Consider the following 21466-nt stretch of genomic DNA (forward strand, 5'->3'; position numbering starts at 1 on the left):
CACAAAAGTGATGTCAGCCAGCAGTCTGATTTAATGACAGTGAGCAGTCCTCAGTAAGTGTCCCCGCATGGAGCTTTATTTAAAAGTGTCATGTGCACAGTTGACGTCACATCCATGTCTGTCAGGACTCATATCACATGTTCTGAAGACTCTGAGGAAGTCCAACATCCAGTCACAGAGTGATGTACTGAAACCCAGAGTGTTCAGTTTTGTTTGAGTCAACGATGTGGATCATATGGTGGAAGAATAATATCCTCTGAGGTGGTCCATGGTGTAAGAAGTTTGAACATCACTGGGTTATAACTTCCATCTTGATGTGGATTCTGCTTCTTCTTCTTCTGAGATCATCAAGTGTTCACTGGTAGTCCTCAAAGTCTTTGTGTCTGAGTTGTGGATATGGATGGTCCTTTGACCTGCAGACTGGGGATGCACCTCTAAAGTCTGAAAGTCAGCAGGCGCTGTGAAATCTGGACATTTGGATTCAGTCAAACAGTCGGACAGTGACAGTGAGCCTGCACTCGGTTCAGCATCACAAATGAACAAACATAGAGGAGATTTAAATTTCTAAATGCTGCTCGATACTCTGACCAGGTAGACACTGGTGATTTAGTTGGTTTCAATATGATGACATTTCAAGTGCGACACACTTGATGCCATTGTCCCAGTAAGTGAAGAATAATCCCAAACACAGAGATCCCTCCACAGCCCCTCATTTGAAGAGCTTTGGTGACTCTAATCTAGCATTTAGTGTCTCTGCTAATCTCTGTGGATTACAGACTGTATAGATAAGTGATGCAAAGTGGTTCAAATCGCCTGTAAATCTTGCCTCCACTTCAGCTCAATGCCTGTGAGCATTGTGTGCATGTGACAGGGTCACACGTAATGCTGTTATCCTTACGGAGAGGTCAGAGGTCAAAACAAATATGATAAAGAGATATGAAGCATTTACAAGAATCAGTTACAGTAACGCTGAATGAGATGGAGTCAAACACCTCATACAGGTAAAGCTCTTAAAGCTCCTGTACTTTGACTGCATGAGACAGTGAATGTAACCCTGGACAGAAACATGCTAACACAGACATGTAACAGAAGACAGTCCAGCAGCAGTTTATGGGACAGAAACGTTTCTTTAAAGAAGCTGAAATCTTTGCAACAGGTGTGTTTACGTTTCCTCTCTTCCATGAACAGAAGTCAGATGTGTTGTGTATCACTTCCTGTGGTGTTGTGTGTTTCCATCCCTCATTGATACACTGCTGAAGTGAGACGGCTGTTAATTCCTGGATTCCACACAAGTTAAATCACAGAGAGAAAATGGGCCAAATGTCAGCACAAGTTCACATGGAGCTTAAGAAAGTTTGATTCTGAACTGAGTGTAAAAGCTGTGTAACTGTTGGTAACTGTTGGTGTCGGTGATGCTGGTGGGAATGAAGACGCTCTCTGACCCAGTTCATAATCCAGCTCGTTTTTTACACTTCTGTTGTGATGGTGCATGATTTTCAGGATGTCACGCTTCAATATCTGGTGAAAAGTTTCCCTCTATTGAATTATTATTGCTTTTATTTAAGTTTTTCCTAAATAATAGTGTGTTGTGGCTCAAAATTATATAGGCTCATGATTTTTTAAACATGGGTTACAGTTTTCTGACTTTAAAGTTGCATTTTGTGTGTTGAAATAAATGTAATAACTGAATTCCATAGCAGTTTGTTAAATTTGACATTTCTTTGTGTAAATGTAAATGTTTGCTTGATGGTAGCACCAGAGGAAATGTCAGAGGGTTAACGAAAACAAGAGGATTCATCCTCAGTGACCATGATGTCCTGTGAATGCTGTAGTTGTTGTGATGCCATGCAGCAACATGTTTGTCGCTGGCTGATCTGTATAAACACATATCTGCATATGAACAGAGAATCTGTAGACAAGAGACTTATCATCTAACTATGGACAATACAATAAGTCAGTGTCAGGTAGAGCTGCCTGCACCTCCTTGTTGTGCATCCTAATGAAAACACACTGATACACCTGTTAGCTGCAGTCAGTCATGGTAGAAGCAAACACACTGAGCAGAGGAAGCAGCCAGCTGGTCAAATTCAGATTGTTGTCTCATGAATCAGCTGGACAACACGGCCTGCTGTTACATAACTGTGTACTTCACACTATTCGCTCATCATATACTTCTGTTTGGCAGGTCCTGCGATTCCTGTCGGAGTGGATGTTCAGGTGGAGAGCTTGGACAGCATCTCTGAGGTTGATATGGTAAGATAAACTGTGGTTGTCCACACTTGTATACAATGTGACAGATTGTTCCTGATGCAGGCAGACAGCAGGGTCCAGCCTGAGGAGCTCTGTGTGCTGGTTCATAAGGAAGAACTTACGTAGCTGCTGCACTCTGTACGGCTTACAGTCTGTGAATTGTTTTCTGAATAAAAGACCTTTACAGTGACACATACTGTACGCATGTTTTATTAAACAACGTGTTCTCACTCCAGCTTCAAACCATGACACACATGTGCAACGTCCAGTTAGACTTTCACATAAAGCTTGCTGACAAACTTATTATGACGTTATGACTTTAGGACAGTTATGATCATTAAGATTATTATGTTACTTTACTTATGTTCAGGAAATGATCTGAACTGAACTACATTCAGTAACTTAGGCAATGTAAGTAATAATAATAATAACTGTGATGTAAGTTCATCAGTTAGGTAACGTCATATTACCTCATTTACATACATTAACTTACTTACGTAACATACTCGGGATGCAAAACCTTGTCCCCGAGGACAAGCTGAGTTCATGAGCCATCCAAGCACCTCGACCATCCCGACTCAGACTGTTCTTGCTGTTTATACGACTGCACTCGAGGCTCTTACCCTCCAGAGATAAGTACAGGGATGAATCTGGAAGTGTAGGTCCACTGACCCGGCTGCTGTATGTGATGTGTTGGGAGTGAGAGCGAGCTGGGTTTGTTGTGTCTAAAGGTAATTATTGAAGAGATTCAACAAGAGAGGGTGGTGAAGGTCAGAATCCAACATCATGCTAGTTTCTGACAGAATGCATGTCAGATGAATGTTGAACGGGATTTGTACGTGTGTGTCCTGATGGTCAAGACCGACAGAAACAAACTGAGGTCCAAGTTAATGTAAAATAGTGTGTTCAATAATCATATCTAAATGCAGACATTCACCTATACAGTCGACTGAGCTGGAGATGTAACGGTGAAGACATTTTAATGAATTCAGTTTTCTACCTCGAGGTGACTTCCACCTCATGCAACCAACACCAGCAGTAAATGGTTCTCCGATGGCTTTGAGCCTGCAGATGTGCAGAGCTGTGAAACTCTGAATAGCTTCGGTCTAAATCTAATTAAATGTTGACTGTTGAGGACCAGCAGCAGTGAACAGCAGCCACGTTTTCTCATCTTTTTGATGGTCTTCACAGACACCAGATGTCCCCGCTGTCTCAGCTCCTGTCAGTCATGTTCCTCCCTGTGAGTGCAGCCTCACTGTGTCTCACAGTAGCTACAAATGTACATTTGGTTTCTCAGCTTGTTTCATAGCTTATTAGCTTTGGACTGGTTTGTATTGGACATGTGTTCAGTGTTGACAGATGGTCCTTAGATTATAGATCATAGTAGATTCTCCATAACATTTACACAAACATTTATACTGTCGCTCAGACTTTTCTTGTACCACTGTGAAACTACATTATAGCAGAGCACAGATAAACATTTCAGAGGTTTTATCACAAAAGTAAAGCAGGAAGTAAAAGCAGCAGATACACCTGCAGATATAACTGTGGTTTCTTGTTTGTGGTCCCATTGATGATGATGATGAGGTCTTCAACAGAAGATGAGACTTTATTGATCCCTGAGGGAAAAGTTTTTTTTCTTTCATAGCATGTTCGGTCTGTCAAGTCACTGGTCACCTTCCAACATGGCTCTGTGTTGTGTGATAGTGGATCTCCAGTACACTGTGTCTCATACACTCGTCATTTGACTCCACCAGGACTTCACCATGACTCTGTACCTGAGGCACTACTGGAAGGATGAGCGCCTTTCGTTCACCAGCAGCACCAACAAGAGCATGACGTTCGATGGTCGGCTGGTGAAGAAGATCTGGGTCCCTGATGTCTTCTTTGTGCACTCTAAGAGGTCCTTCATCCACGACACCACCACAGACAATATCATGCTGCGTGTCTTCCCTGATGGACATGTCCTCTACAGCTTGAGGTCTGTAGCATTTAACCATCTGACTTCTTCTCATACTTCAGGCTGGTTTTCAGTGGTGTTTACATACACCATACGTTCATAGCCTGATTTATTTAACACAACGTGAATGGATTTTTATGTCTGTTGACAATATTATCAGATAGCAGGAGAGGCACAGGTGTCATATTAAACATTAGCGATCGCAGTAAGCCCGTCCACTGGGCCAGTACCAAATCCAAATTCTTCTTCCCTGTGTTAGAACTTCAGTTGAGATTCAAATGAAACTTCCTCTGTTATCTCAAACCATTATTCATACAGTATCTGTCAGTTTACCCTCAGACAAACCAGTCCAACAGAAACTAATCTCAGTGTTTGACTAAATCATTTTATCTCCACAGAGGAATGACTTTGTTTCAAACTCAAAGAGACGTCAGAGCCAGTGGTGAATAACTTATAATAAATGCTGTTAAAGGGTCAATCCGCCAATCTTACTTGTGTGTTCACAGTAGAGGTCTTCACGGGTCCAATTTGACGGACCCGAACCCAAATGGACCCGTGAAAATTGTTCCTGGAACCGACTGGCCCCGAGCTATTATTATAATTATTATAGAACACATTTTCTCTTGTTTAATTAACGTTATAACTTTGGAGTTTCCATTGTGCTTTGCAGAGCATACCGGTAACAACACGCTATGGCAACTCGATTGTTTAACCATTTTGAACCATTAACCAAAACGTTACGTTAATAAACAATCTTTTTAACTGCCCCGAGTCCTGACCTAGGCTCTAACTTTTGCTTGAACTTTCCCCTTTGACGTCATCATCAGAATGTGACAGTCATGAGTCAATCATTTAGTGCCCTCTTGTGGCGAGAGTTTTGTGAAAATGACATACAAATTATCCATCATCAGGGGACAACAGTCTAGTTCAAATGAATTTTTTTTTACTGAACAAACTACAGTCCACACAGCTGTGACCGCCAATCGCCAGGTCCTCTCGGGTACTGTATAACCCGGCCTTTCACTATAAGAGCCCCGAGACAAACTCTCCTGGTTCCGACCCGGCCCAGGAGTCACTTCTTGTGAATGGACCCAAAACCCGAGCCGGGTCGGGTCGGAACCTCGGGTGTCCGGGCTGTCGGGTTTTTCCGAAGACCTCTAGTTCACAGGTCATGGTGTGTACTACTGCACATGTGAAACTATGTATAATATTTAATATGTCTAAAACACAGTAGAATAGTTTGCAGTGTGATAATCTGTGATGTATTCCAGACATGAGGCTAAAACTAAACCTGTCTACTGTAAACCACCATGATTCAGACCACATGTGCCATGATGGCAGTTTATATCATATCAGTCAGCCAGGAGTTTTATTTTGAAGCCTTTTTATCTCTAGTGTTGAATAATGAGGTGGGTCAGTCTGCCTGAGAGAGCTGCTAACCTCAGAAGAATTCAATTAACCTGAGCTTGAGTTCACGTGTCTCTGTTCAAATGCCACATCAGAGACTTTCTGAAGAATGTGAGTCTTATATATTTTATATATAGTTCACCGCTCGTTGAAACATGCTGTTCAGAATGCTCTGCTATATTGCTGCTTGCAGCTTTTGAAAAACGCTCAATCAAACCAAATTACACCAATTTCCGTGTGCTTCCTTTGGTACTGAGCAACACACCTGCATCCCCTAGCAATACTTGAGTGTCCAGGGCCGCCCAACAATGATATCAAACAGGTCTGTCCCTTTAAAGGACTTCCTTCAGAGTGTCATAAATGTTCCTGTGCATGTAAAAGATCCTAAAAGTCCACACCACCAGGAGCTCCTCTCTCCCACAGAAAGCACCACACACACTGAGAGTCAGACAGGCAGGCAGGCAGGCAGGCAGACAGGCAGGCAGACAGACAGACAGACAGACAGACAGACAGACAGACAGACAGACAGACAGACAGGCAGGCAGGCAGGCAGGCACGCAGACAGACAGGCAGGCAGACGGGCAGGCAAACAGACAGGCAGGCAGGCAGACAGGCAGACAGGCAGACAGGCAGGCAGGCAGATGTTACAGTATATCCTGTTGACTCACTGACCTGTTAGCTCAGTAATCATCACGTTGCTCAGTAATGATACAGTTTAGACTGACAGAATGGATAATAGCTCCAAAAACATGCTGCTGAATTTTAATTGACATAATGTTTAAATGAATCCATTTATTCTGCTGGCTTTCTGACAGTGTCATCATCTCCCCTTGAGATCCTCCTCCTCCTCCTTCTCATAGATCCCCCCTGTTTCTGGATATCATTAATCTCTAAACTGCTAATTTTCCTGATCCAAGTGAGCCTACAGGTTGGTATGTAGTGAGCGTAGGTGCTCATTACAGTGCTGTTAGACTGAGATATGACTCATGAAATCTAAAAGATATTCATGAATGTTCATGCCAGAGATATGGAGATGTGCAGATGTAGAGCTGAACTACAAACAGAAGTTCAAACACTGCCAGAAGACTTCACTATTCTCCTTAAAGTGTCCCCTGCTGCACTGTGCAATGTCAAGATCTTCTGACAAGATGACGAATAAGAAAATCATTAAAGTAGAATCTGAGCCAAACAAGTGCACGAGTGAACGAGTAAACACAGTGATGTCTGGCTGCATACTGAACAGGAGCACAAGTATTAACTGCTGTAATGAAAGTCATCAGGCCTCAGTGATGGCCAGCAGGCTTCATGTGTATCTTGTGTTTAGTTTACTGTCGCACTGACTGAACAGTTGAATAAATAAAGGGAGACTTTTGAAACCAGAGCTGGATTAAGATGCCAGGAAGCCCCAGGACAAGAATCAGATGCAGATCCTCCATTAATCCTCATTCAGTAATCCTTCCACTGCATGCTTTATTTAAACAGGACCACACCAACACAACACTGGAATAATGGTAGGGTGAGTAATAAGTTATATACAATAATAATAATAATAATAATGATGATAATAATAATGATAATAATGATAATAATAATAATAACAATAACGATAATAATAATAATAATAATAATAATAATAATAACGATAATAGTAATGATAAGTGTTGGCTGGAGCTGAAGTTGTTCAGCAGTGAGCTCATCAGACCTCTGTGGACGTCCTCACCTCTGCTCCAGGCCACATTAGCTGCTACTAGCATAACACACCTGAATCTCAGAGCAAACTGTTGGTGTTCGAGTTGCATTGTGGGTAATGTAGGTACCAGATTTTGACAAGGAAGAAGAATATGTGGAATAAAATACAGACAATGTTACTGGTTCTGCTGCATTGATTTTAATCCTCTTTGTCCATCATCAGTGTGACTGTATCACAGGAGCACAGTGCTGAGTCTGTCTTTGACACCAACAGTTGCTCAGATGACAGCGTGTTGTGAAATGTGTCATTGGTATTAATGAACCTGCAGAGAAATTTAACAGACTCTGCATTTCCCCTCAGCTCTGCAGAGATGTTTAGCCTCTTTCAGCTCATTGTTTTGGTTTGATGGCCCAACAGTAACCACAGCTTGGTTGTTTTGCTTCAGTCTCACTGCTCACACTGACCTGGTTTCCAGCAGCAGCAGCAGCAGGAAGCTGTCTGCAGGGAAAAGGCTCTGAAAAACCTGCTGTACACGACCAGACCAGCTGCTGAACACAGAGGAGCTGTTCTGATTCTGACACATAGAAGATGTCTCTACATGTGCACGTTTCGTAATAATAATAATAATAATAATAGCTTGACTTTATATAGCAGCTGTCACGTGACCTGATGACGCTTCACACGGTAGAATAAACACCACACAAACAGACAGATGACCTTTTCCCGCTAAAAGACAAAATAAGTGGACAAAACAATAAAGTTTGTCAGTGACTCACTCAGCAGAAGTTTAAATGACTGGACCTCCTCATCTGTTCTGACATTCTCCTCCAGTGTTACAATGTGTTGGTGAGCCACTGAATGACCGGTGAAAAATAAGATAATCATCTCTATAAGCACAATGTTGCTGCTCTCAGTCAGTAACAACAGTCTGAGGTATACACTGTTTGTGTCAGACTATGTCACTGAGATGAAAAATGACAACTTTTAGGTATTTTTCTTCAGAATGTTATTCCCAATATATCATTTGTTGTTCTCTGTCCATAGTGGCAGGCCTTTATTACAGATTCTGACAGATGACAGTAAATGATGGAAGAGATGAACAACAACAACATGCAACAAAAGTCTCAGACTCAGACTGGAAACTTTCCACCGTAGCCAGCTGGGCCGTGACACTACAGCTCGGGTCCGGTTAAAGGTTATAATATGTGACTTTACTGAGTGGAACAATGTGAGCAGATCAACCTGTGCTGCTCAAATCTGAATCAGGATTCTGTCTCCTGTTTCTGTCCTCAGATGTTTTCAGGATGTATGTTACTGTACTCAGCTATAATATGAGGGTTTGGACTCCCTAACGACCTGGTACCGGGGCAGCACTTTACACCCTGCGTCACACAGAGTGTGGTGTGCCTGAGAATATTTCCAGTTAGATTGAGAGTGATATTAATAAAGAATAAATGCAGTACCATGACCGTCTGCTGTTGTTTCTGTGCTGGACAGAGTGACGGTGACAGCAGCCTGTAACATGGACTTCAGCCGGTTTCCTCTGGATTCTCAGACCTGCTCACTGGAGCTGGAGAGCTGTGAGTACATGCTTCATGTATTGTTGTAAGGATGGTCAAGTGGTCATGTTCCTGGTCAAAATGAGACAATGTGTTCACTGATGACATGGTGAAGAAGACACCGCTACACGTCAAACATTTTATTAATGTGAGGCAGTGCAGGTCAAGTATCCACATTCTTTTGAATGTATTTCTATGTTTTTCCCTCAGAAATCAGGACCTGATGTTATTTTGTATTCAGAGATTGTTTCAGTTCTTAGAGGAACAAGAATTATTTATCTCAAAATAATGAGAGTGATTTATTATTAAATTCAAACAGCAGAAGAAGAAAAAGTTGTAGTCGTAAACTGAGAACAACAGAGACAGGAACAAGGCCTCATTATGACATCATCAAGACATCATTATGACAGGCTTGTTATCAGAGAGCTGTCACACAGGCTGACCTGACGGTCTGCTATACTATTAGAAAGTTGGCAATATGTCTCTCTTACGTGGGTTATTAGAGGTGACGAGACATATGCTGACACCTACATTGTGATTCATATTAAATGAGATATATAATAACCATATCCCTGTGGAGGGAGCTTCAACATTAAACTGTGCCCACATCATACCTGCTGAGAGGTGAGAAATAAATGGTTTATTAATCATCCTAATTCAGTAGAAACCCACTCTGAACCGAGTATTTCTGAGCAGTCGACTCTTTATAACATCTGTAAACATCTGTAAACAAGTATGTTCTGAAGATGCTGGTTGTCTCAGAGGAAGAGGAGGAGGCATCCACCTTTTGTAGGCCTGTTGGCTCCAGGTGCAGACTTACTGGGCTGAGGTCCAGACGGGTGGCGTTCACAGGTGAAGAGCCGTAAAGAGTTTCATCCCGTGTTTAAGGAATCTTGGGAATGGAAAGTGACGTGTGATGTCATCAGATGTGACGTGTCACTCCTCCCATTCTTTACCATTTAGAAATTATCATTTAGAAAACTTTCACACTGACTGAATCATCAACAAAGTCTGCTATAAGGTCAAGGTTTACAGATTTAAAAGTGTGGCTCTCTCAGTTTGTGAATGATGCCAACAGACTATAAATGACCAGCATGTTAAAACATATGAAGATATGCAACATGAATTCAGAAGATGGACACTTCTGTATGAACCCTGGGCCATGTATGAACATGTGTGAACATGTGTGAACGTGTGTGATGGCAGTAATAAAGGCCATTCTGTCATTGATCGTGTGTGTGAGGAGTCAGTTTAATGAAGTTCCCTCAGTTCACTTCAACAACTTTTTAATTGTCAGAGTATCTCTGATTAATGAGTAACTACGCATTGCTAAGTATTACCAGTTACTATGTACTAGTTACCACATTATTAGTTTGTTACAACTTGGCTCAGGTTTCTGTAGTTCTGGCTGTCAGTCTCATCTGTAGAGTAACACTGTGCTCATCAAGGTATTCACAGAGATCAGAGGTAGTCTAGACATCACTGAAAAGAAATCAGAGCAGTTGCGAAACATGACAGTCAGACAGTCAGACATTTTTCTTCACGGAAGAAAAATGAAGATAACCCATAATGGTCCAAATTGTTAAAATCTAGAGTTATCCTTAAATCTCTTTTTGATTTGACTTTAAATCAACCACTCACTGATGGTAGCAAGCTGCTTTTTATCGAGGCTTCAGTGTGTAGGCAGTTTGACAGGAGGAGCAGCGGACTGAACTGTCAGCCTTGTAATTAGTGGACAACTTGCTCCACCTCCTGAACCACTGTTTTGTTTAATCAAATTAACACAAGACTGTTGAAACCGGCAGACTTAGGTTTTGGTAGTATGACAGCATGGTCTGGGAGCCCCAGCAGTGTGTAGTCAGTGTGTGTGCTGGATTCATGCACACAGGGCAGGTGTGTGCAGGTTTGCTCTGTCATCACTCTCATCAGCCAGTAACGTCACTGCTGACATCGTCCCTCGTGTAAGGAGTTGCTGTTGGCTCACATGGCAGATGATGGCTCACATGGCCTGTAGTGTTTCCTGGTAAACTGTGAGGCCATCAGAAGGAAAGAAGGCAGGGCATACCTGAAGAGAGGCTGGCAGAGAGGCGTTGCAGTTTCTGCCTTTTGAAATTCTTTATTTTTGAGACATCAAAGATTCTGAGGAAAGATCCAGCACACCCCAGGGTCCAGTTCACTAAGCGTCCCCACACATTTAACATTAAACACACACCCTCTGATGTTTCAGGCTCAACGGTGAAGTGTGTGTGAGCAGCTTCACAACATCAACAGTTAGCTGTGAAGACATCTGGGGATTTAAGGTTGCTACTGGGCACACTTCAAACATGACAGCTTGTAAAGATAAAAGCTGTTCACAGCCTCTTCCGGCTCACAGTGGGGCTTTATAGGTTTCTCAAGCAGAAGAAGGTGGCAGCAGGAAGTTTCTCAGCATCAGTGTCTGTGTTAATCACAGCTGTGGTCATATATCTCCTTGCTGTTACTTCATTAAGCCTCTCTGACAGCCTCACTTTATTACATTCCCCCTCATGTGCAACAATGGACACATGAATTTCCTCTGTGTTGTCATGGGAAACACATCTGCATCATCATGACTGAATCTTGGTAAACTACCACATCAACCTGCCACTGGATCATTTAAAGTCTATAGCCAGATGTCTGTGTGTCTGTCTGGTATCAGGCTGACAGCTAATCAATTACATACAGAGAAAAAGGCTGTGACAAAAGTTCATGGTGGAGTTAAATATCTGTGACACGTGGATACTTCGGTGAGCCTCAGACTTCTCATTTATAGAATATATATGTATGTCTGAAAACAAGCAGACCTATGTTGTAGATGTCATTGAGTTGAAATGTTCCAACAATGTTCAAACCAGACGAATCCACACGTTCACTGAAGGTAACGGTGCGTCTCATTAGATCACTGCTGCGTCTGCGACAGGGAGGAAGACGAGATGGAACTTAATGAGAATACAACTTCCCCTCGCCTGTTAGCAGTCACATGTGGGTTCATTCACATTACTGGCACCAGTGTTCGTCACCACAAACAGCTTTCCTGTGAATTAAAATGTGTCTGTGTGTTTGAATCCAGGTCAATCACTACATTCAGCCCTCAGCAGAGACTCTGCTTCTCTCTCCTCTCTAACGTTACACTCATGAAGTCAAATACATCCCCTCCAGCTTCATTTAGAAAACAGATGTGGGACATAGAATACAGTCTCATTCTCATATAAGGCAGAGCAAGCAAGCAAATACCAAACAGAGGTATCCTCCATATATCACACACAAACAGAAAACACTCCCTCCTTCCCTTCTGCTCACAGCAGTATGAGATAATAAAGATTGTGATGGGGAGTAATGAAAACAAACTATGGAAAGTAAACCTGTGTTCCCATCAACATTAGCTGTACATTGTCTTTAGCTCTACTAGCCAAGCAGACATTAAATGTGTGAATAATAAAATGCGTCCTGGTGTCTGTTCACCGTGACGATGACATTATATCACCAGGTCTCACTGTAAGTGTTCTGACACTGTAGCAAACACTGCCATGTTATTCTGCTGCTAGTTCCATTCTGCAGACTGTTGACTTGTGCCTCAGGCTGCTGCTCGCTTGTTGGCCATCAAAAGCTGTTCTCCGATGAATAAATAACAAGTGTGGAAACATGTGAGCAGAGTGCAGTGAGAAAAAAATGTACTTCTGCTTATCCAGGTCAGTTTCATGAACATTTCAATGTACATTTCCCAAAGCTGAAGTCTGCAGCCAGGATTATTATTATTATATAGGTATGATGTTAAATAGTGATTCACCAAAGATGTAAAGTTCTCCATGAGTCCACGCTTACATCTGATTGGCTGTGTGATGTTTCAGATGCCTACACAGATGAGGACCTGATGCTGTACTGGAAGAGTGGAGATGAGTCCCTGAGCACTGATGATCGCATCTCCTTATCACAGTTCCTCATCCAGAAGTTCCACACCACGTCTCGCCTGGCCTTCTACAGCAGCACAGGTACACACACACACACACACACACACACTCACACACACACACACACACACACACACACACACACACACACACACACACACACACACACACAGGATTAGGGCAACAGGAGCCCAGATGTGTTTGCATTAGTATTCCTTGCTGGACTTTGTTCTGTTCTTTTATATAATCCTGATATGAATGTTTCATGTCATGAGGCCTGTAAGTGTAGACCTGAACACCACTGGAGACCACTTTGACCTTTTCTCTTGCTACATTATACGTTCAGGAGAAATGTTATATTTATATTTATGTAATATTTTAACTCCCCTGCTGTCAAGGCTCTAAAGAGAAAATCCACACAAGATTTGAGTTGAGCAAGAATTTAACAAATGATTCAGTTGGCTGTGGTGTTCCTGGTGTTACACACTGGTCGGACATACACCAGTTACATTACTTGGTCACCGCCTGACTGTCACCCTTCAGTTACAAACTGTGATACAAGTGATGGTGTAAACAACAAAAGATTGTTTGCTTGTTCCAATAATTATAAAAGTATAAGTTGCAAGAATGTACGTTATGTTTAAAACATTTGAATTATTAATACAATACAGTAATACTTCACAGTCTCATATGAGGTCCAGTATGTAGGATTTAAGGGGGTCTATAGGCAGAAATGCAAGATAGTGTTCATAATAATGTACTGATTGCTGTGTAACCACCTGACACTAAGTATAATTGTGTTTTCATAATTTTAGAATGTGGCTTTATATCTACAGAGGATCATCCTCCACAGTCCACTGTGTTTCTACACAGACATCATTAGATTTTAGATCAGTAGAGAGATCCTGTTACCTGAGGTTTAAAGAGAGACGACAGGTCACAGAAGGCTTGATAACAGACCTTAAAAAAAGGTTTCTATTCCATTCTATTGAGGTTTTCATGGAAGGACGCCGTGAATAAAGATGGAAGGTGTCAATTAATAATAATATTTATTATTATTATTATTATCATCATCAAAACAAACCCAGCAACATTCATGTACGTGTCTGTATGTGCACTTCTGTGGACATATAAGAGTAAACTATGATTGGTCGTCAAACAAAAATATTTTTAATGTGTATAAAGGACTAATAAGAATAAATAATTAATATGGAATAAATACAGAATAATGTTACTTTGTATACTTTGATATTAGCGGTAGGGTATATTTTGGTTTATATGTGTTTGTCATCATTACATTGATGTGTCATTGGATTTGTTTAATGTTGCTCTAATTGAAGAAATATTAATACTGTTAACCTTCATGTGCATGTTGACTGTGTGTGAGCAGATGAATCTTTCAGTGTTCACTCTGTCTGAGTGGATCTCTTGCTGTGTTTGCAGGCTGGTACAATCGTCTCTACATCAACTTCACGTTGCGACGCCACATCTTCTTCTTCCTGCTGCAAACATACTTTCCTGCCACACTCATGGTGATGCTGTCATGGGTGTCGTTCTGGATCGACCGTCGGGCTGTGCCGGCCAGAGTTTCCCTGGGTAAAAAAACTGTCCTTTGAAGAGATGTGCATGCCTGAGGAAAAACTGTGTGTGAAATGATGAAAGCTGGCTGTGACATGGCTCCACCAACTGGGAACACACACATGCTTGTGTGAACACACAAACCTCCCACGCTCCACTCTGGGTTTTCTTTTGAATTATTTTCTGTATCGGGGCTGTTGCTGTGCTTGTCATACAGGCGTCACTGAGATCCTTTTATGGCTCATCTCATCGCTCTTATTAACTGCAGCTGTTAGGATGGGATGTTAAAAGATTTTCATATCTCAACTGCAATTTGTTCTTCTTTGTTTTTCTCCTCTCTGTTGTGCACCAAAATTATATTTATATTTATATATATATATATATATTCAGTATATATATACACATAAATACATACACATACATACATACATACATACATACATATATATATATATATATACATATATACACACACACACACACACATATATATATATATACATATATATATATAGTGTGAGTGTGAGTGTGTAATCTGACTCCATCATTTTAAATACAGCAGGTTGGTTCGTGGTCCTACACTTCCAACTATGATGCTCTACTTATCGCTCCACTTTTAAATAAAGCTTGTCAGGTTGAGGCATCAGAACTACTTTAGGGAAAAGATCATGGTTTGGGTTTGAAGAAGAACTTTACTTACGTAACTTGCGAAACACATTCCTCAGGAGACACAGTTGTCTGGTGTTCACTCGATTGCAGTTTCTAAGTGCTTAGAAAATATACATTTAAAGACACATTCCATGACAGATGGACAGCTCCACCTGGTGATGAAAGTTATGTAATAGGATTGAAAGCTCCAGAAAAACTACTAAATGGACCTTGAGATTGATACAGCAGCTTCTCTCCCCGGGCTGTGACACTCCTCACTTCATCCTCCACCATGAAAAATAGTTTGGATTTTATGACTTATCCAACCCAGATGAGTTGGACTCTGACCTGCTGACAGGCATTAAGAATTATAATAATTATATAGAAAGAGCTGATCTTCTCACTGATGGTGTTGTTTGCTTCTGTAGGTCATATAGAGGCATCACCAGTAAATTTCATCACCAGGTCACTTTCTTGTAGTATTTTAAGTAAAAGCTGAGTATTTCACCACCTTTCACCTCTGACACCTTCTCACCTGTGAATCTTCAGCACCATGCTGACTGGGAGCTTCACAGGGTTGTATGTCATTGCAGCACTACTGGACCACATTGCATCATATTGTATAAATGGTCATGTTATTGCTTTCAATTGCTATCTTTCACTCACGGTCCACCTCCTGACCCAGCCGTCTGTAGTGTGTTTACACTGTGAAAGTAAGGACAGACCAACTCATCGAGATTCAAACACATCATCATTCTGCTGTCTATCAATTGTTTTCAGGCATCACCACAGTGCTGACCATGTCCACCATCATCACTGGAGTGAACGCGTCCATGCCCCGGGTGTCCTACATCAAGGCGGTAGACATTTACCTCTGGGTCAGCTTCGTCTTTGTCTTCTTATCCGTGTTGGAGTACGCGGCTGTCAACTACCTGTCCACTGTCCAGGACCGCCGAGAGCGCAAGATGAGAGAGAGGGCGCGATCTCAGGTTTGTTTCTGCTGCATGCTGTTTGGTGCTGTGAAAAAGACCCCAGACTGCCATGAAATATTAATGTACGAGGCATTACTCTCTGTGCTCATGAGCCGGACCGGTCCCCCAGAGAACCAGACTCCAAAGCTCTGGCACTCTTGCTGACTTTCTGCAATTTCTCTTACGGGAGATTCTGTCAGGCTGTCAGGAAACAGAGGAAAAACAAGAGCAGCAGTGAAAAGACAGCAAAAGCAATGAGTTGTTGTATTATTAACAGTATTGTATTATCAGTTAACTGCATGGGTTGGGAAAGTTCAAGTTCCTGTTTGAAACAGAAGTAGAATAACTTGATCTTCTCACTTCATTCACTGCTTCAATCCCTCAATACAAACAAGCAAGACGGGAAAGCAAAAGAAAAGCTAGCACAAAGGTCAACCTGTTATGGTTTTACACGACTATTACTATACTGTTGAGGAAATAAAATGTAGCAGCAGTTATGACAGCATGTTATAACTGAGCACACCTCCACAGAGCTTCTGTAAAGACAGCACAAGGTGAAAAGTCAACACACATCCATATTGAGTGGGGTGGTCCTGTGATGACATCACATCACGTTATCATTTTACAAACTTTTGTTATTCAAATTTATTATATGAAACAAATTGTAACTGAACGTCAGAGAGAAGGATTTCTGAGAGTTGGTGGAGACCAAAACAGAGCTAAAAGAGAGAATAATGGACCTGCATTTGTCGTGTCTCGATTTCTTATTCTTTGTTTGTCCAAAAAGGTTTTTCAGAGTTTCAAAAAGTCACCAATAAAAAGGAAATAATCTCCAGGAGTCCTCCAAAGCTGAGAGCAGTAATGTTTGATTGTTGATAATTAAATCATGAGATCTTACAGACAAAAGCTCATCAGATAAGACCCAAATCCTCAATACAAAATATACTCCTTATAGTCACTAAGATGGGGGTTGGGCACCATGGTTTATCCAATCCTTGCTCTTTCTTTTGTTTATGTATCAACTTTTGCTGACTCGGGTATTTTCCTGCACGAGGCTAAACATGTGCCCACCCATGCCAACATTTGGTCGAGGCAACCTCCACACCGGTCATACGCTTTGAAGTCCTTTTGCAGCTGCTTTCCTGGACTTCCCCTGCACGTCTTATCTACTGTGTTGCCACTTTGTGGCCTTGCCTCCACTGTGCTGCGGCTGTGAGACGTTTCTAACTCTAAGTCTCCTCCATGATATGTTCCACTGCCCTACTGACTGCAATCTCTTTTAACAACAATAATAAAAGTGTGATATATTTGGTTACATGATTTTACTCTTACATTTGTGGTTATATTTCACTCCAAGTTAACACTATTCAGTAGTTTAATCATCAATTCCATCAATAGGTGCATGTTCAATCAACTAGTGCAGAACAATACATGTTTTAAGTTTGAATGTGCCCTGTCTTATCGTAGTCTACACTGACTGAACCTTTAAACCATCAACCATCTTATTCAACCTTTGGAAAGTTTGTTATTTCCCTTACAAGGCTGCCGGGGGTCAAGAGGGGGGTTAATGTGAACAGGAAAGGACCTAGAACTGAAGTGTTGAATCAACCTCATATCACACAGTGTCTGAATAAACAGAGAATGAATTAAAAGCTTTTGATAAGTCAATGAAAACTGCAGTGCAGCACTTCCTTTGGTCCAGACATGAAACAATATAATCTACAACTAATGTAAGAGCAAGGCTGGTCACAGGTCTGACAGGTCAGACTGGTGATATACTCTGAGTTAGTTATTCACTAGTGATGTCAGGATGTTCAGCCGACAGGGAACTGGATGATTACTGATGTCCCTGTTGTCTCCTACACTGTACAAAGACTCACATGAGCAGACTTCCAGATACAGGGAGTTATCCTGAAGGAGTGACCAACAGTTAACTTTCATAATCAGGGCCCAGGATCAGCTGGACAACAGGTATTAGCATGGGTTACAAAGTTAGCCATCTAACCAGGACACTGATGTTTTTCCTGATAATCTCCCTAATGGTGTATTCCTTTAAAAATCCAAACGTAATAATGATTATATTGTATGTTGTGTTTTTCCCTGTCAGTCCCTGCCCTGCACCTGCGGCATCTCCCAGACACGAACCATGACCATGCTAGACGGTACCTACAGCGAGGCCGACACCAACAGCCTGGCCGGCTACACTGAGGAGCCCATGGTGCCAGAAGAGGAGCAGGAAGAGCTGCACGAGGTGTCAGAGAAACCTGAACACATGGTGGTCCATCTGTCAGTGAGCAGCGAGTCCACCACCACCAAGAAGAAGAAGAGCCTGCGTACCCTCAACATCATCCAGAACACGCACGCGATTGACAAATACTCCCGGATGATTTTCCCGGGTTCCTACATCTTCTTCAACCTTATCTACTGGTCCGTGTACTGCTGAAGACACTGAGTCAGAACCAGAGAGATCAACATGCAGACAGTCTGACTGCTGCTCCTACAGGAAACTTCTGAGGCCTGTTGTTCTGTACAGTATGTCAGGTGACCATGGACCATCAGGTTTAAGGCCTTGGACAGCATTAAGACGTTGGGTTTGGTCAGAACAATCCTTTTTGGATTTCTTTGGTCATGCAGCAATTTGAATGTTCATTAACTCTCTAAACTAAAAACAAAGACAATAATCATGTGATGGTGTTTCTCTCAGTCAGCTGTCAGCTTCTGTGTTCTCATTACCGCTGTTCCTGAGACAAAGAGACGTTTGTTGGGAACATAAGTACATTTTTGTATCACACTCAGAGCATTTATGGATCGGGACAAGCTGTGCTCTGCTAGTGTTCATGCTGACAGAGCGATGTATTTATATTCATTTGTAATGATCATCGAGCTGATGAACAAAGTTTTCAGGCCCATTATCTATCGTATTTTAAAGCCTGTTGTCTAAAAAAAATGTAATATAACTTAATGTTGAGGAATGAACGTGACCAAGAGTGTACAGCCATGTTAGAACTTTTTATTTAGTGGAGCACTGAGCTAAATGCTAATTCCAGCATGCTAACATGCTCATGTTAACATGCTGGTGTTAGGCAGTTGTTGTGAAGAGGTTACAACTGATTCTTTGGAGAACATGAATGTCTGAACCAAAGTCCACAGCAACTCATTCAGTAGTTGAATTGAAATCTCAATCCTCTGGTGGCACCAGATGAAAAGACAGGGGATCAACCAAGTCATTACAGGTCATCCTCTGGAGACCTTGAATGTCTGCACCAACTTTCATGGTAAACTATTCCCCAGTTGTCAAGACAAAAACTTTCAGCTTCATGATGGTGCTAGAGGCAGATCATGCTGAGGATCATTAAAGTCAGTAGGATTCATCCTCTGGGGAAGGTAAATGAAAATCTGTCTAATACTTGCCAAGATATGTGCGTCTGTACCAAAGTAAGTGTCCCTAAACCATCCCTGCAGCCCCACTGTTAGCATGGATACAAACTGTGTGCTCGTGATAACTTGAGTGTGTCTTTATCTGAACACAACAGGCAGCTCTGTGCCTGGTGTGTCAGAGGGGATTTCATCACTGACTCTTTTCTCTCACACTTAACATGAGTCTGGTTTACATCCAAATGTGGCACAAATTTCCAGAAATTCGGCAAAGACAAAGCAAATCATTGCATTTTTTTGTAAAAGAATTAGGAGTTGGGTGCATCAACATAAACAGCCAAGTTCTGTTGAAGCACTGCCATAGAAAAAGGCTGAGCGAGATGAAAATGAAAGAAAATCAAGAGAGAGCTGGTCAGACCATGAACAACATGGAGAAACGGCATCTGTGTTTGTTTCATGTATTATTTGGAGAAGATTATTCTCCTCGTCACTCCACAGATCTGATGTTTCTCCTGCTGATATTCTCTCTTTACTGCAGCAGAAGCTTCAGCGGACATTAAGGAAGGAAGAAGGAAGGAAGTCTCATGATTCATGCATCTCATCATTTATTTCTGTTTCTGTCACATTTTGTTTTTACTGACACTTCAACTTTTCCACCTCAACCAAAACAGGGTGTTTTTGCAGCATTTGGATTTACAGCATATTTCAGCATTTCCACTTCAGATGAAGTTGTTGTTGATGGGAGCATGCACTCCAGAAGTGAAAACAGCAAAATGACGATATATAACATAAAACAATTAACTTGAGGATTAACTCCAGCTCTGATAATGAAGAAATGGGTTTGAAGTAGGAGATCTATCTTCAGAACCACAACGCCGCTTGGTCTCTTGAGGAAATTAAGTAATGATCTCGAGATAACGGGCCTAAAAAATAAGAGCAGCCATGACCAATCTACACTGCTGTAGTGTTGATGTGACACGCTGGTGTGTTGAGACTACAATGAGTTCTTGAGAAACTGGCCCATAATATTAATGATAAGGTGCTCCACATAGATTGAATGAAATAAATACAAAATGACTGATAGAATTTATGAGAAGAAGAAATAAAATAATAAACAATACACAACAAATGAAACCCAATAAGATAAACAGTCTTGGTTTCCAACAGAAATATATCTTTACATGATGTGTGTGAGTATTACAGCTGACTGTAGTCATACTTAATAAAAGCTGTAATATCTCAGAGGTTTGTTGGCCAGTGGATCATCTGGAGCTAAATGAATAGTGACTTCAGACCTTCCCCATCATTCAGTTTGATTCCAGAGCGATTGATTTCTCTTGTCTTCGTAATAAAAGTATGGAGCCAATCTGCGAAACTGGAATCACTTTATTTATTTCCATGTTGCTCTCACCAGGCAGAACCTCTGTAGAGATGAACATGCCTGCTGGCTGATATGTTTCTTGCATTTCTCATAGTGTGCAAAACATGCTTTCACACTTCAACTCGTTTATTATTCACTTTGATCATACGTAGTTACTCTCATGTATAGAAACCTCCACATAACTACCATAGCTACTTCAAAAGATTCTGACTGTATTCTGGATAATTGACTTTGTGAACATGACGACGTGATGAACAGTGACTGAAACGATGTGACTCAAGTCTTTTCTATTAGTAGTTTGTTGTGTTTGAACTCAAAGTGAATCAAAGTGGTAACACAGCTCCACACTATGGTTGTTCTTCTGTGAATTCATACCAGCGTGTGCATTCAGAAGTGAAGATGTTTGGTAGTGAGCAGGTGTCACTGCCCTCCTGATGCTTGTGTTATAGCTTACATTGCAAATTCACATCTTCTTCATCATTACTAGTGAAAAGCTGGAACACATGACTGGGCTCCTACTGTTGGAAACATTTTAGCAAAGACAGAAGACTGATTATTTTGTAACTACTCCCTTGAGGGGCTGATAGCATTGCGTTGGCTACGACTAAAGGAAATTGCAAAGGCAAACTCAGCATTGTTCTAAGAATAGTGATAGATACTCATTAATGTACTATCATGGACAAAAGAGTTCAAAACAGAAAATATCCACTATTCATCCATC

General features: G+C 41.4%; 1 protein-coding gene across 2 annotated transcripts in view; it reads left to right on the forward strand.

Moving 5' to 3' along the window:
- Positions 1-18432, forward strand: part of LOC140996198 (gamma-aminobutyric acid receptor subunit rho-2-like) — a 35722-nt gene extending 17290 nt beyond the window's left edge. For both annotated transcript variants that reach the window (XM_073466508.1, XM_073466509.1), the window contains exons 3-9: positions 2186-2253; positions 4008-4231; positions 8805-8887; positions 12733-12873; positions 14236-14388; positions 15799-16007; positions 18097-18432. In XM_073466508.1, the coding sequence (XP_073322609.1) occupies positions 2186-2253; positions 4008-4231; positions 8805-8887; positions 12733-12873; positions 14236-14388; positions 15799-16007; positions 18097-18432 (1214 nt within the window). The remainder of the gene's footprint in view (positions 1-2185; positions 2254-4007; positions 4232-8804; positions 8888-12732; positions 12874-14235; positions 14389-15798; positions 16008-18096) is intronic.
- Positions 18433-21466: the final 3034 nt, after the last annotated feature.

This window comes from Pagrus major, chromosome 5 (genome assembly GCF_040436345.1).
Source record: "Pagrus major chromosome 5, Pma_NU_1.0".
NCBI lineage: Eukaryota > Metazoa > Chordata > Actinopteri > Spariformes > Sparidae > Pagrus > Pagrus major.